Source organism: Octodon degus, unplaced genomic scaffold (genome assembly GCF_000260255.1).
Source record: "Octodon degus isolate 3935 unplaced genomic scaffold, OctDeg1.0 scaffold00015, whole genome shotgun sequence".
NCBI classification, from domain to species: Eukaryota; Metazoa; Chordata; class Mammalia; order Rodentia; family Octodontidae; genus Octodon; species Octodon degus.
Window position 1 is genome coordinate 7,404,787 of NW_004524591.1, and position 15,944 is coordinate 7,420,730.

Here is a 15,944-nt window from a genome sequence, read left to right on the forward strand (position 1 = left end):
TATGTGTATTCAAAGTGGTTAGGATAGATATATAGTTACATTCTCTTAATGAATAGAATGATTTGTTCTAATGGTGTCTGTAAATAGGATCTCAAGTCTGCATCTTGTACAGGAATTAACCACTAAGAAGAATGTATGCAGTGTGTTAGTTATTGAAACTGTCCTACTGATTTGATTTGAAACTGTCTCATTGCTATTTGTTTATCAATAAAATTATTGGAAAAAGAAAGAAAAAAGAAAAATATGGAACACTGAGATGTATTTCTAATGGCAACAAAGCAATTTAATCGAAATTAAAATGCAATCACTTCACTTACAAAATATAAAGATAAGAACCACACACATTTCTGCCATAACTGTAAGGTCAACACCCTATGACTTACTATTAAAACAAAGCATTCAATTTAGAAACGCAGCATTCACAAGGATGTTAAAATCCAGTATCTTAGATATTCACACAATGCTCTAAAATGAGAATTAAAATTATCAATTCTTGAGGAAACTAAAATACCAAGAGATAAAGTAACAGATTCAAGGTCACAGCAAGTAAATATCAAAGCAGAGAGCTGAGCCAAAGCTGTTGGTCTCCATTTATCGATTAGGCCATCTTGCACAATTATTACTGTATCACTTACTTTAAACTCTCCTAACTTAGCATTCCACACTTGGAAATCACTCATGTATGAATCTACTTGACTCAGTATAGCCACCATTGTCCAAGTATGAACACACTTGGAAATTATTTCAAGTATGGTTTTTATATCTTGTATAAATTATTTAGAAGATTTGAAATACTAAAAGTCTTACCCAAGAGGTATATATATCTTCAGAACACATTGTATTTAACACTTTTCTTATTATTCCAAGTAAAAGACATTTTCTTTCAGAAACAAACAAACCATATACTTCTTAAAATAGTGAAAAGCTATGGAAGGTAAATACTTCTTGTGTACCATTTCAAAACCTTTTCGTTTTTACAAGCTTCTGCTGTATTATACATGTGAAGAAAATTTATACATAGTACATATTGCCAACAATAGTACACTTAAAGCACAGAAGATAAACATGCCAAAGAACATTCTGAAACTTTTTCTAGCTTTAAAACATATAAATTTAAATAATTCTTTTATTAAAAGGTATTTTAAAACCAAACACCCCAAAAATCCCAATCCAAGGGTTTGCTTACTTTGCGAGCGAAGTCTCCTTTGCCCTTACTGTAGGCTTTATTTTCAAGGAAGTCATATACAGAGTGAGCCAAAGCTGGGCATGCTTTCATCATTTCAGGAGTTAACAGCAACTAATGAAGAAATTCAAAGTGATGATGCTAAGAAACTTGTTGCTTATAATTTCATCTCTTAAAAACAATGTAAAAATTTTAATTCTGTATTTTGAAAAACAATTGCCCTGTTAAAATAGTACCAATAACTTGGAGGTAGATAGGCCCTTCCTGTTACTTTGACATTCAGTACATATGCTGTGCAAGTTGTCCAAAAATACTTGCTGATTTTAATATATATTCTGACCACACATCTGATACCAAGATGTCACATTACAAATGCTAAAATTCACATAATGCTAAAATCAACATTAATAACAACAGAATCTTATGAAGCAGAAAACAAAAAATAAGCCAAACAAAAACTTTCAAATGTTATAAAGAAGTTCCAAACAAAATAATGCTTTCACAATGTCAATAATTATTTTACAGCTTAGTTCTTTTAATGGAACAACTTGTAACATACTGAATTTATGAGCTAATGCATGGTACAATCACAATTAAAAGGTATATTATAGGGCCAGATATGGAAAGATGTTGTCATTTTCTAAATCTTACAATAATTCATAGATTTTAATGGAACTGAAGTTTACAGTCTTTTAAAAAAAATTCAAAACTTTCAACAAGGGTCATAAAGGGTCATAATAAATGATACCAGATGATAAGCTTTAAATCAAGAGAGGACAAAGGTGAGCAACAACAGAATTTGTTATTTTTGCAGTCTAGTAAGTCAATACATAATAACATGGAATTATAATAATGACTATAACAAACCCAGTCACAGCTATAAATATTTTAAGATGAAAGGAAAATACAATCTGCCAATAAAAACATTTAGTGTATCATTAGCTAATTTTCACTAAATTCTACCATAGGAGTCAACAAAATTTTTCTGTTAATAGACAGATAGTTATTATTTTTGGTTTTGAGGTGCATAGTGCCTCCATTGTAGCTATTCAACTTTGCTATGTTCCAATGAATCTCTTTTAGTAAAAAGGCAGGTAGTATATTGGTTGGATCCAAGTTTGTAGTGTGAAGATCTCCATTCTAGAGGATAGGGAGCTAAATAATGGAACACTATAAACCTGATGCTTTCTCTGACATACATGCAAACTTCCTAAGCCACTAATTAGTTAAAATAAACTAGTTATTTTTGGAGTCCTAACAATTTAAGTAACAAATAACTTGTACATTATGTGTTCTTCCACAAGAGAAAATTCTATATCCAGTACAGTACCCATAAGAAATAACCCTTCAGGGGCCGGGGAGATGGCTCAGTGGAATAAGCGCTTCCCTGGCAAGCTCAAGGACCTGAGTTCGAGCCCCGGTTCCACCAAAAAAAAACCACAAAACAAAAAAAAAAAAAAAAAGAAATAACCCTTCAGATCTACCCTAGAAGCCTTATAATCACTCTAGGCCATGTGAGACAGTTATACACATCTTTCTGAGAACAGGGATCAACTAGATTTGAAACACCATTAAGAGTATTATGCACTGACCTGAGAACACTTAACTATCATAAAATACCTACAGTAATCTAGAATGGCTATTACCTGAACACAAAAAAGCACAATCAAATGGTTAGAAAACTTCTAAGTTAATCAGTAAATGCAGAAATAATGTTTACATATAACTGTAAAGATTACATGAAACATTTAACATGGTGCTCAGAAGCGACTGTAGTTATCACAATATTACAGTTGAAAAAGGATATGAATTGAACCTAGGGCCAAAGGCACGTCAGGTACACCACCTCTGCCTCAGCACAGCCTCCAGTCCCATTCTTTAATGAAGAAATCTACTGTGTGTAATGTGTAACATGAATATCTATAGTAAAAACAGTAGTAAACATCCATTTACCTGTAAATAGGCATTTAGATCCTTTTTCCTCTTTTCTAAAAAATCTCTATCCATATTATTAAAAGTCTTCTTACCAGGAAGCTTCAATATGCTTGACAGATTTTCAAACTAAAAGACAAAATATGTTCAGTAGTCTTAATTTTTATAAAGAGAAAATAATTTTTCATATGATAACTTCCCTACATATCAAAAGTATTTTCAAGAAATGATTTGTAAAGTTTTTTATACGAAGTAAAAAGCAAGGAAAAAAAGTCAACTAGGTCCAAAACACTGTTCTAATGGTATTACAAAGAATTTTCAATAAAGAATGAAAAACTAATGAAATGGACATTGATCGTATGAGAATTTCATTTTAATGTCTAATTTTCATTTCAATTTTGAAATGATTCAAACTTTTCATCAAAAGGAGGTTCATCATGGCTAAGGAGATAGGTCAGTGGTCTAAGTGCCTGCCTGGCAAGCACAAGGACCCAAGTTCGATCCCTGGTACCACATGCTGAGCTGGCCATCAAAATCTGAGGCAGTGGCACATGTCTGTAATCTCAGCACCTGGGAGGCTGAGACAGGAGGATCACTCTGAGTCCAAGCTGCACAGTGAGGCCCTGTATCTAAATAAATAAATAAATAGTCCATCACTACCCCATCCCTAGCACTGCAATTAAACCCAGAGCTGCTCCACTCTCTAATACTTTGTACTGTTTTATTTTGAAATAGGGTCTCAGTAAGTTTTTCAGGGAAGCCTTTGAACTTCAGATTTTCCTGCCTTGGCCACTCATGTAGTTGAGATAACAGCTGTGTGCTAAAGGCAAAAGGTTTTAAGAAATAATTTTCTTAACTACCTCTTGGTGAATAAGATATCAACAAAATTTTTAATTACCCATGAGTTCCTGGCTTGCTGAAAAACCTACTAAGAGAGTATGTTTAATACTAGTGATTATAAATGTATGAATCACTAATATGTAACTATTAGAAAAGACAAATTTCAAAATATAGCAGCCTGAATCCCGGCCACTGCACTCTGCCTAAGCAGGCGCTTTAGTCCACTAAGCTATCTGGCCAACCCTATAAATCTAATACTTACAAAAACCACAAATACTATGTATATATATGCCAGTTATTTTAAGCCTTATCTTTTTATATTAAACACAGCAGGGTTAGATCTTGACATACTACTCAAAAATATAAAAATCACACTTGAAATTGTTATTAAGAAAAATTCAAGGGGCTGGTGAGATGGCTCAGTGGTCTGGAGCACCTACTTCGGACAGGCTTAGCGGAGCACAGGGACCGCGGTTCAGTCCGCCCCCCCCCACATGCCAGCCCGCCCCGCCCCCTGGTGGGCTGAGCTGGACACACACACACACACACACACACACACACACACACAAATAAATAAATAAATAAATTTTTTAAAAAAGAAAACTTCAAACTGTGTTAATATTCAAGCATGTAACTCAGTTATATAATGAATACTTAGTATTACATTACAACTGATATTTTCACCTTATTATATCCATATTTATATTAATTTTAGCTGTACTTAATTTCATTCAATAAAACAAAAATGTATTTTATCTATTAGAATGCATATTCCTAAGGAAAAGTCTTACACTGCCTTATTATTCACTTTTACTTTTCTAATGCTGAGAAAAATACGGGACATATAGGAAAATCTCAGTTAAGTATTTACTGAATAAATGAATGGGCAATTCAGGATGTTTCTAAAAGCATATGACATTTACTAACATTTTTTTTGCATGTTGTAAGTCTTCATATAATGCCAAATTAGATTTTATTTTTATTTTTTGTATGTATTTGGTACAGAATCTCACTATGCAGTTCAGACTCATAGTGATACCCCTGTTGAAAGCCTCCCCGGCTCTGGGCTTACAGATGTGCACCACCATGCCTGGATTCTGTGGCCAGCTCAGCATGCCCGGGGCAGGGCTGGCAAGGCAGGTAGTGCTTGGGATGAAACTGCAGTCACCGTGCTTGCCGAAGCAGGTACTTTAATCTGTTGAGCTATCTTGCTAGCCCCCCAAATTAGATTTTAACTATCTTTAAATAAGTGATAGCACATATATTTAGACTGAAAGAGCATACCTCACAAAGTTAGATAAACAAAATGAAATCTGTTTGAAAAAAATCTGCCTATGAAGTTAATAATTATTCATGTCAACAGGTTGTACTGTTACCAACTGGTGAATTAATGACCACTGAAATTTTTCTTTTTGTAGAGAATTTAAAATTTAAAAATACAGGTTTATTAAGGAAGAAATAGCAGCCTACCTTATTCACAGATGTTTAATATTACAGCAAAAGCTAATTTTCACCTACAGTATTAGTTTCAAATTAAGTTCTGTGAACAATCAAATATTAACTAATAATAACTACTATGGCTTTAAAAAACAAAATGAAAACACGCCTCCTTCATATACACTGAACCATCTGAAAAATTGTACTGTATCAATTTTATTTAATTTTTAGTACTATATTGAAAGGGAAAATTTTGTACGGACTGTCTTACTAACAGATTTTTGTTTAAACAATACATTCCTTACTTACAACATTTGTCAATGTGTGAAAATATTCTTACCAAGAATATTTTCAATTATGGCATTCTTCTTTGTAGAAAGAAAATTTTAACAATTTGCACAATGAAAATTTTATGTTCAACAAATTCCCATTAATTTTCACTAAGTAGAACTAGTTTAGCAACTAAAATTACTTTGAATAATTCTAATATTTAGTAAAAGTGTAGGGATAGGAAGAAATATAAGACTATGCTTTTAAAATAATTATCAAATAATATTTGAAAGACTAAAGCAATTATTTCTTTAGTGTAGGTCAGAAAATTATTTCACCTTTGTAAATAAATTATTCTGAGCCAGGCATGGTGGCGCACACTGGGTAAACCCAAAACTTGGGAGGCTGAGGTAGGAGGACTGCTGCAAGTTCAAGGCCAACCTGGACTCCATAGAGAGTTCAAGGCCAGGCTCAAGTACTTACAAGACCCAGTCTCTAAACAAATGAACAAACAAGAAAATAAAAGATCTATTCAACAAAAGTACGGACATATGAAAATTATTCATTTTATCAAGAATTAAAAATAATTCCATTATCATAGGATTCAAGAGTCAACAGTAACCTTTTAAAAGTCACACTGAAGCTATTAATAGTTTATTTAAAAACAGCCCCAAATATTTTAATATTACCATGTATCAACCACACTTTTTCCACCATTTTAACTAAACACATTTTTTTATTACTAGAGTAGTACAATAGCATGCCAAAGCTTTATCTTAATCAAATTAACTTTATTATGTTTAATGGCTTAACATATATATCTAAAAACCTTGAGTGAATTCGATTTTCAAGAATGAAAATAAAGCGGGGTAGGGAGATGGCTCTGTAGAATAAACGCTTGCCTGGCAAGCATAAAGGGTCTAAGTTCAATCCCCAGTTCCACAAAAAAAAAAAAAAAAAAAAAAAAAAAAAAAAAAAATTCCATAGATCATCTATTTAACTTTATCTGGTCATGTTTTACTTTTTCTAAGCTTAGAAGATAAAACATGTAATCAAAAATAGGTAAGGAAAATAGTTTAAGAGTCCTTCTACTTCTAAAAAATGAGATTTCTTTAGTAAGAACTAAAAACATAATCTGAGGGCCAGCCAAATAGCTCAGCGAACTAAACTCAAGCTTGGTGGCACATGCCTATAATCCCAGCTCTTGGGAAGGTGTAAACAGGAGAATCACTAGGAGCCCAGTCTAGTAGTGTGACCCTGAACACCCTGTAGATCCTTCCCTAAAATACAAAATAAAATAAAAAAACCCAATCTGGTTAATGTAAAATTTACTTTAGGTTGTCATTCTGAGTAACTTAAGGAAAAGTTCTAGGGTTTAACTATTACACTTTGGAGAAAGTTGACATTGAAAATAACTGTAGTTCTGAATTATGCTTCAAACAACAAAAGCATGAAACATAATCCAGCAACTTCCATCCCTACTCTAAATACCTCTACAAAGCACCAAACACACACACACACACACACACACACACCCAAATCAGAAATATATGCTCATTTTAATTTCCCAAGGTGTAATACTCATATTATCTCACTAGTCCACAATGGGTAAGAATGGTTAAGATTCTCAAAACAGATTTATTAATTAATTCCTTGAAATCATTCTAACATTTATGCTGATTATATAAAACATTATGCTTTTCATTAGTTTTGGTTAACATCTGAAGATTCATACAAAAATTTACAATCAAAATTTCATCAAGGAATAATATAAAGCATATAGGTAAAAACTTCATTACCTGTTCAGTAATTCTCATGTGGAAGTCATGGAAGTCACTGTAACGACGATAGGTTTTCCACATCTCCTCAGTGTTCAGGTTGCGCCGGTGCACAGTGATGGCATACAATGCGTATGTCTTGCCATGATCGTTACAAACACCTGCCACAGCATATGGGTCACAGTCAGCATATACTTGCCATTTAAAATAAATGAAGAGAAACAAAAGACACAAAGGAAGTTGAAGATGAAAATAAATAAATAAATAAAAATTAAAATAAATAACATGAAGAACTTAAAATGAAAGACTGAGAAGAAAGGATGTCAACAAGGGATAAAACATTTCTTTCTAAGCTCTGTATTATGTATGTAACTGTATAAGGACAACAGCATAAAATAAGCTAAAAGTTTAGTATGATACTACCAATCACAAAATGATTCTCATTTGGGGTTTTCTTTCCCAGAACTTTTACCTATTATTAATGATATTACCTTGGCACCACCTCAGAGTATAACACTGGGCTTTCTTAAATTTTATAGAGAAAAGATAATGGAAACAACATAACTGCTTACACTAGTATTCACTATTCGGTTGAAGTTTGGTGAAAATGTTTTCAACTAAATTTTTTGCTTTTTTCATATAATTTATTCTTGCCTTAGGATGTCTGTGAATATTTTAATCATACTCAGTTTATGTTGTGTGAAGACTGACAGGGGCCAGGGAGATAGCTCAATGGTACATGTGCCTGTCTGGCAAGCACAAGGTCCTGGATTTGATCCCCCATTTAAAAAAAAAAAAAAAAAAAAAAGACTGACATTTCCAAGTTCTTAGGACACCATATACCTCACTTGCCGGGTCTGTTGACTCTCCCTTATTGTGGCTCTTATTTCTTCCTGTGTCTTTAAACTGTTTTCTATAAATTCACTTTCAACAGGTAGTGTTCGCTGATGGGCATTCTGAGTGTTCTGGGCCATGGAACCATTTGCAATGCCCACTAATGCCACTAAAACTATGGTTTCTTTAGAACTATTTTAATATAGGTGGCCCTCTGAATCTGGGGGTTCTACACTGAGAAATTCAACTAATCATGCACTGAAATGTTTTTAAAAACATGTTTGTACTAAAAACATATACTTTTATTCTTGTCATTATTATCTAGTCAATATAATACAACTAATTTTGTAGCATTTACTTTCCATCAGGAATAATAATCTAGAGATGATTCAAAGTATTTGCGAAGATATGCATAGGTTATACGCAAATATTGTACCATTTTATAAAAAAGGATATGAGCATCTCTTAATTACCATTATACAAATAATAAATGATTCTGGCCTCCACAGAGACCCTGGAACCAATACTGCAGAGACTGAGGTAAAACTGTACTAACTCTGGTCTCAGATCCTGGCTACACATTACTTGAGGACTTCTAAGCCAAACATATCAATGGTGGGATAAAAACTGGACTTCTAATTTCTTATGGGTGACAGATACTATTTCCAATCACGATCTTAACATTTACCCTGCCCTCTCTTAAAACTTAAAAAGATAAACTGAGTTTTTCTAGTTCCTCTTCCACCTCATGCTGCTATTTACAACTCTGAGCTTTATCCATTTCTAAACAAGAGTTGGCATGGCAACAAAGAAATGGTTTTATCAGTTGTGTCCCAAGACAGATTGGGAAAAAGAAAAAGCAGAGGACAATTACCATAACTATAACCGTTTCAAGGTAACAAGAGCAAGGAAGACAGTAAGGGTTGCAAAAACAAGAAAGAGTAACATAACAAAGCATTCTAAAAGAACAAGGATTTGTTCCAAACTGCCAGGCAGGGAAGATTACTGAGGTATACATATATAACAGGAAGAATAATGAGGCTTCTATTAAAAAAGAGAAGGGCAGAAGACAAAGGTAATGTGATTTCAAAAGATGAGAATGAGGCTACCATGGTGATTTTGAGAAAAAAGCAATAAAACTAGGTTTTCTTTTCAGTACAGTGATATTGTTTATGGGAGGCAGTCTACAGATCACTTTTTCTTAATCCCTATTAAGTTAGGGAACTATCATCACAATGTTAATAACTTCACTAATGACATTGCTTAATTTCACCAATTTTTTAAAAGTAAGATTTATTAATGAAGGAAGCAAGCAGACACTAGAGTTCATGAAGCACTGTGAACAGCACTGCACTGGACTATTAATCTTTAGGCTCTATAGTAGGTGTATTAAGGACGTTGAGATCCAAACTCTAGTATTCAACTAGAAAAATAAATATTTATGAATGAACATTTATATAATAGACACCATGTTTAATAACATAGTTAATTTGTCCCATAACCACCATATGAGGTAGGTGCTGTTATTATTACATTTAACAGATTAGGACATTGCAAGTATAGAGAAACAAACTTCACCCAACTATTAATAGAGGAAGGTTGGAATCGCAGCAATTCACTGAAAGAGTTGTGCTCTGAATCACAATACTATGCTGCCTCTTCAGAATCAATGTTTGTCTGATAAAAAACTATTAAAAATTTTAGCATAATACTTTCCATCCACTTTTAAAAGCTAGTAAACTCTTATTGAATAAATAACAAATGGTCAAAGCAGCTGGAAAGTCCTGACCTTCAGGAAAGAGAAATATTAACAACAGAAACAGACATGTATCTCTTTATACTTGTAAGTTCAAGGTTGCCAAAAAATAAAAAGATAAATACTAATTGAACATTTGCACCTTAACAAAAACTCTCATAATTTGAAGATGAACAAATAAAGGATGTTTAAAAGAATCTTAAACCACAGAAACCAACTGGAAAAAAAAAAAATGGAGCAACTATCAAAAGCTAGAAACAAAATTTCACAGAAATTGCTGTAATTGGCAATGGTGATACTTCATGACATTTAACAACAATCTATGTACCAACTATATGCAAAAGATAAAAGGACAACTGAGTCAGCAAACATAGTTAACTTATTCCATAAATCTGGCAAGTAAGAAAGTGCAGAATGATACTCTAGCTCCAGTGAGAAGCAAAATAAAACAAAGAAGCTCATAAAATGAAAATTAGTGTTTTTTTTTTAAATGCACTTAACACTATGGGGTCTTTTTGGGGGGGATCTTTTCTTAATATCTAAATTATAAGAATGATACTGAATTGAGGTATGTTATGTTTGAACTTCAGTATGAGTTCTAGGAATAGTAAGATAAGAAAAGTATCATTATCTAATATTCATCAGCAGTATCTAATAAATGCAACAGTAATGAAAGAAATTTCTCCCCTGGGTACACGAACAATTCTGTATTTGTTGGCTGATTCTGATGTTCTACAGATTTCTCAGCCCACTGAAGTGTATTCTGAACTTCTACAAACTTAAGAACAGAGAACCTTCATTTACTCTAATCATCTAGTCTGACTCTGCATGTATGGAAGCAAAAACTGAACTGAGATCTCCCAAAATAAGAACTAAGCAAACAATTAACAGCTAGACTCACATATATAAAGAGGAAAAGATTTGTTCCAGAATTTATTAGAGCTTTCTCAAATGTTAATGGCAATATCACAAAGAAGAAAATATCCAAATACATAAAATAACCATTAAACATCATAGTATTAATGAAGAACATGCTGCAGGAAAAAAAAATAGGACTACAAAACAAAACAAAAAAACCCCTGTAAAATAAAATGTGGAAAATAACTTAAGAATGTAATGATCAATATTTTTAAAATAGTTATAGTATAAATGTTACCAGTGTCTGAAATGTAAGCATGAAGTTGTACTGATTCATCAGAAGATACACTTGATAGGTCATCTAAAGACTGGAAAAAAAATTTTAAAAAGAATTTTTAAATTTTTCAGGAAAAATATTACAAGAAATCCATATCAAACATATATTGCTCATAGTTTCTAAATGTATATTTTATTTGTATTCATATGCTTAAACAATATTTTCCACTTACATTGAGAAAAGGCAAAATTAAGAAACTAAAACACTTTACGGGCTGGTGAGATGGCTCAGTGGTCTAAAGCACCTACTTAGAACAAGCTAAGCTAAAGCACAGGGACCGTGGTTCAATCCCCCAGCACCACATGCCAGCCAGCCCTGCCCCCTGGTGGGCTGAGCTGGCCACACACACACACACACATCCCAAATAAATAAATAAATAAATAAAATTTAAAAAAAAAAAAAAAAAAAAAAAAAAAAAAAAAAAAAAAAAAAAAAAGGATAAAAAAAAAAGAAACTAAAACACTTTAGTAATCAATAATCAGATTTCTTCTTCACTGCTTGTCCATATATTACAAATTGCTATTTTTCAATTATATTCAATATATGCCAGACAATTAAAATTGGACAATGAGCAAATGTCTAATACTTTAATTTTTTTATGTGTTGAAATAGACTATAGTCAGCCTTGCATTCAACAGTTTGTCAATTTATAAGTAGTTTTATCAGTTAATTAATTTAATCAGATTCCTTAGCTCTAAAATAAGAATAGAACCTAATAGAACCTATACTGTGGGGATTTAATGAGAAGATATGTAAGGGTTTTTTTTTTTTTGTATTTTAGGGAAGGGTCTACAGGATGTTCAGGGTCTCACTACTAGTTCAGACTCCTAGTGATCCACCTATTAACAGCCTCCCAAGCGCTGGGATTACAGGCACGTGCCACCATGCCCACCCACTCTCAATCTCTGTCTCTGTGTGTGCCGGGGCGGAAGCGGGGCCAGGGCCAGCACAACATGCCAGGGATGGAACCCTGGTCCCCCAGTCTGCCTAGGAAGGCACTTTAATCTGCTGAGCCATCTGGCTGGCCCTCTGCTCTAAGTGTTTCTGATGGCAACACGTGTGCTGTCACAAGTCATTGCCTGGGAAATTAAAAACATTATTTTGACTCCCCTTGAGAGAAGTTCTGGAAGGCTGTACCTTGTTTCCTCTGAACTTTCACCATGCTCCTTTCCCTTTGCTGATTCTCTTATCGTTTCACAGTAATGAACCTTAGACATGAGTATGACTGTGTTGAGTCCTGCACATCTCAGCAAGTTACTGAACCTGGGAGTTGTCATCGGGATCCCGACCCATAGACATTATGCACACATTAGCCATATTTCATATTTTAAAAATGACAGGACCTCAATGAGTCTTTGTGAGTCCTAATATGTTAGCAATTATTACTGAATCATCTAAATACATATATGCAGCTATTTGTAGGACATAAAGTCCTTTAAACTAAAGCAACTATATATATGAAGAAAACCAAAAGTATTTCCACTATAGACTGATCATCCTCAAGAGAAACCACAATAATTATATATAGATGACACACAGACCTTTCCTGGTCCTAAATTAAAATAAATTTGGTCTACTTCAGGTTCCACTACTGATATGTAAGAAATTTTAGCCATGTCAACTACCACATCTTAGGTTTCCACCTTCCCAATGGTAAAACTTTCTCAATATCTGCTCTACATCTCTGTCAAGCTAAAACATAAATGTTTTTACAAGAAATGAAATACACTTATTTTTAAGTACTTAATGTGGTCCATAATAACATATTTTAATAGCAACAATACACCCTTTATTTGAATATTTTTACATGAAAAAGAAACCTTGAAGAAATAGACTACTCTTCCACTGTTTGTCCTGTGTTAAATTACCTAATATAACTTACTTCAATTATACACTAGTACAGGAAACAAATCGGGGATTTTTTTGTTTTAAATACTATTCATAATGATAATGGGGCCGAGGAGATGGTTCAGTGGAATAGTGCAAGAGCCTGAGTTCAATTCCCGGTTACACCAAAAAAAAAAAAAAAAAAAAAAGTAATAATGATAACCTTTCCTTGTAGGTAACTTTTTAAAAGCTAAACAAACATAGTTGTCACTTTTTTTGGCTTTGGAGATAATAAATGTTAGTTACTATTTTCATTACATATAAAAATCTGATAAAAATTAGTTATAATTATCCTGAACAAGTAAGTAACAAAATAGACTACAAAATTACAATTAGTAAAATAATATTAGCTACAGACTTACATCTGCTTTAATGTGTAATACTAGGGTCATGCTTGGAATACCTCTCATTCTGGTCTTCTAAATACGTACTTTTTGTCATGTCATATCAACTACTGCCATACTGTCTCTCAAGTAAATGTTTAAAAAAAAAAAGGTAATAAATGAAAACAAAAGACAACAAAAAAAAAATGTCACAGGACTGTCCTGCTATATGGTTAGATTTCTAAATTTCTGTGTAAAAATATGTAATTGTTTATTCCAATTTTTAAAATTTTTTTTACTTAAAAAATTTTTTTTTCATTTTCTGTAGGGACTTAAAGTTTAACATATCAATATTTGATGGAAAATACCTGTTCCATGTTATGTCTAAGATGTTTCATATTCAGACATAATGAGATTCAGCTCCACTGCCTATGTTGTAGGGCAATAATAATAAGCTTCTCTTCTCGAGGGTTAACAACCTAAATTTGCAGACCAAAAACTAGAGAAAAAGGGCTGCAAGCACAGCCAATGTTTTGGCACTAGTCTTTCAAGTTCACTGAGGACTCTGGACTTCGGAGAACCTGTATTGTAACATCATGTAACTCAGTGATGTCCCAAATTTTCTGATCAAGGATATTATGGGGCCAGAGAGGAAAGTGATCGATGATGTAGAATGTGCCTAAAAACATTCACATGGAGAGAAAACATTCTCTCGGGCTTTCACAGAGAGCAAATTGGTCAAGCAATGGCCACGACTCATCCACATGGATCTATAAACTGTGGTACAGGGTTTCAAGATAAATCCTGAAGGGATTTGACTGACCTTGTCAGATACAATAGTTACATTTCTTATTATACAGGTCTTGCTTTATCTTGGTCTTAACCATCCAGCAGAAAAGTATAAAAATGAATTATAAAAAGTAAAGCCATATTAATATGCTGAGCTGTAAAAGGCTCAAGTCAACAACTTCTGACATTGCCAGTTCTATGGAAAACCCAACACTGTTATGGACTACTGGACTATATTAGAATATTTTGCTGCATTAACCCACCTACAATATTTAAATGACAATGGAAAAGAGACCTTGAAGAAACACTTTTTTCTCTGACAAAACTAAATAAAAAAAGGGGATACAAATGAAGGACCATTTTGCACCTGTATATTCAAAATAGGATAAATATACAGCTACTTTCTCTTAATTCAATGAATAGAAAGATTTGTATCATGTCTGCATCGTGTACTACGAATAACCACTAAGAAGACAAAAATATGCAATGCATTAATTATTGAAACTGTCCTACTAATTAGTTTTGAAAGTCTCACTGCTGTTTCTCAATAAAATTATTAAAAAGATTTACATCTGCTTTAGAAATAAAAGTACTAATTCTTTTAAAAGTTATGCTTTTAAAGTTCCTAAGTGTTGTCCTGAGAAAAAGACAATTTATAAAATAATCCTTGAGTGAAGATTCTTAAACTTTTTATAAGAACAATTGCTTTTAATATTATGTTAAGGCAAACCTAAAACCACAAATTTTTCTTTTCCAGCTGGGGTCTTGCCATACTGCCCAAGCAGCCTTAATATTCTGTGCTCAAGCATGTCCCCTGACTCAGTTCCAGGAGTAGCTAGGACTGTGACTGCATACTACTATGCTAAGCTGAAAATATATATATTTTTCTTATGACTAAGCAAACATAATTTTAACAGCAATGCTAGAAATAATTTTCCTGCCAATCTTAACTGTATAATAAGACACCAAACATATCCTTTGCTTAGTACAGTGGAATAAGCTATCACAATATAGTTTATTGCGATATGTAATCTTTATTTCTAAAATGCTGGTAGCCAAATTTGCATATTCACTTTGAAAGAATATGAAAGATTAGCTGTTTAAATGTCTGAATTTAACACACTTATGGGAAAAACAATTAAAATCAATTGTTAATGTGACTTTTTTAACCAGAGGCTGCTATGTTTTATATTACCATGTGACCAAAGAGCTCTATTTCTCTTATTTAAAAAAGCATTTATTCCAGAAATGGATTAGAGTAAACAACATTTACCAGTGTTTAAACACTAATATAAACACTATACTAAGAAATTTCAAGCCAAGAAAAATGCCATCACATATGTAAACTTTCTGTAGTGAGGATTATTATTGATGATTCACACTGTAGGAGAAATTCATTTTATTATAACATTTTGTACTATTAACATGTAAATGATATGATACCAAATAACTTAGAAAAACATTTTAAAAGTTACAAAGTATCTGACATACCACTCTGGCTGATTTATTTTAATAGTTTGCAAAACATAAGAACAAACCCAAAAATTCTTTCTTGTCTCCCTTTGGCCTTACTGCCTCCTTCCAACTGAACTTTGGCTTGAAAATTTCACAGAACACCGATGTCTTCCCTAACTATTCAGGTTACTGAGGCAGGAGAAATGCTTGTATACAGAAGTTCAAGGCCAGCTTGGGCCACATGGCAGGACCTCATCTCAAAAAA

The 15,944-nt window shown here is 33.0% G+C and overlaps 1 protein-coding gene across 1 annotated transcript in view; it reads right to left on the reverse strand.

Moving 5' to 3' along the window:
* The window catches only part of Snx13 (sorting nexin 13), a 149,307-nt gene that overhangs the window by 26,486 nt on the left and 106,877 nt on the right, over positions 1 to 15,944 (reverse strand). Inside the window, exons 16-19 of the mRNA XM_004626552.3 lie at positions 11,187 to 11,256; positions 7,462 to 7,601; positions 3,137 to 3,244; positions 1,187 to 1,297 (exon numbers count right to left, since the gene is read on the reverse strand). Coding sequence (XP_004626609.1) covers positions 1,187 to 1,297; positions 3,137 to 3,244; positions 7,462 to 7,601; positions 11,187 to 11,256 — 429 coding nt within the window. The remainder of the gene's footprint in view (positions 1 to 1,186; positions 1,298 to 3,136; positions 3,245 to 7,461; positions 7,602 to 11,186; positions 11,257 to 15,944) is intronic.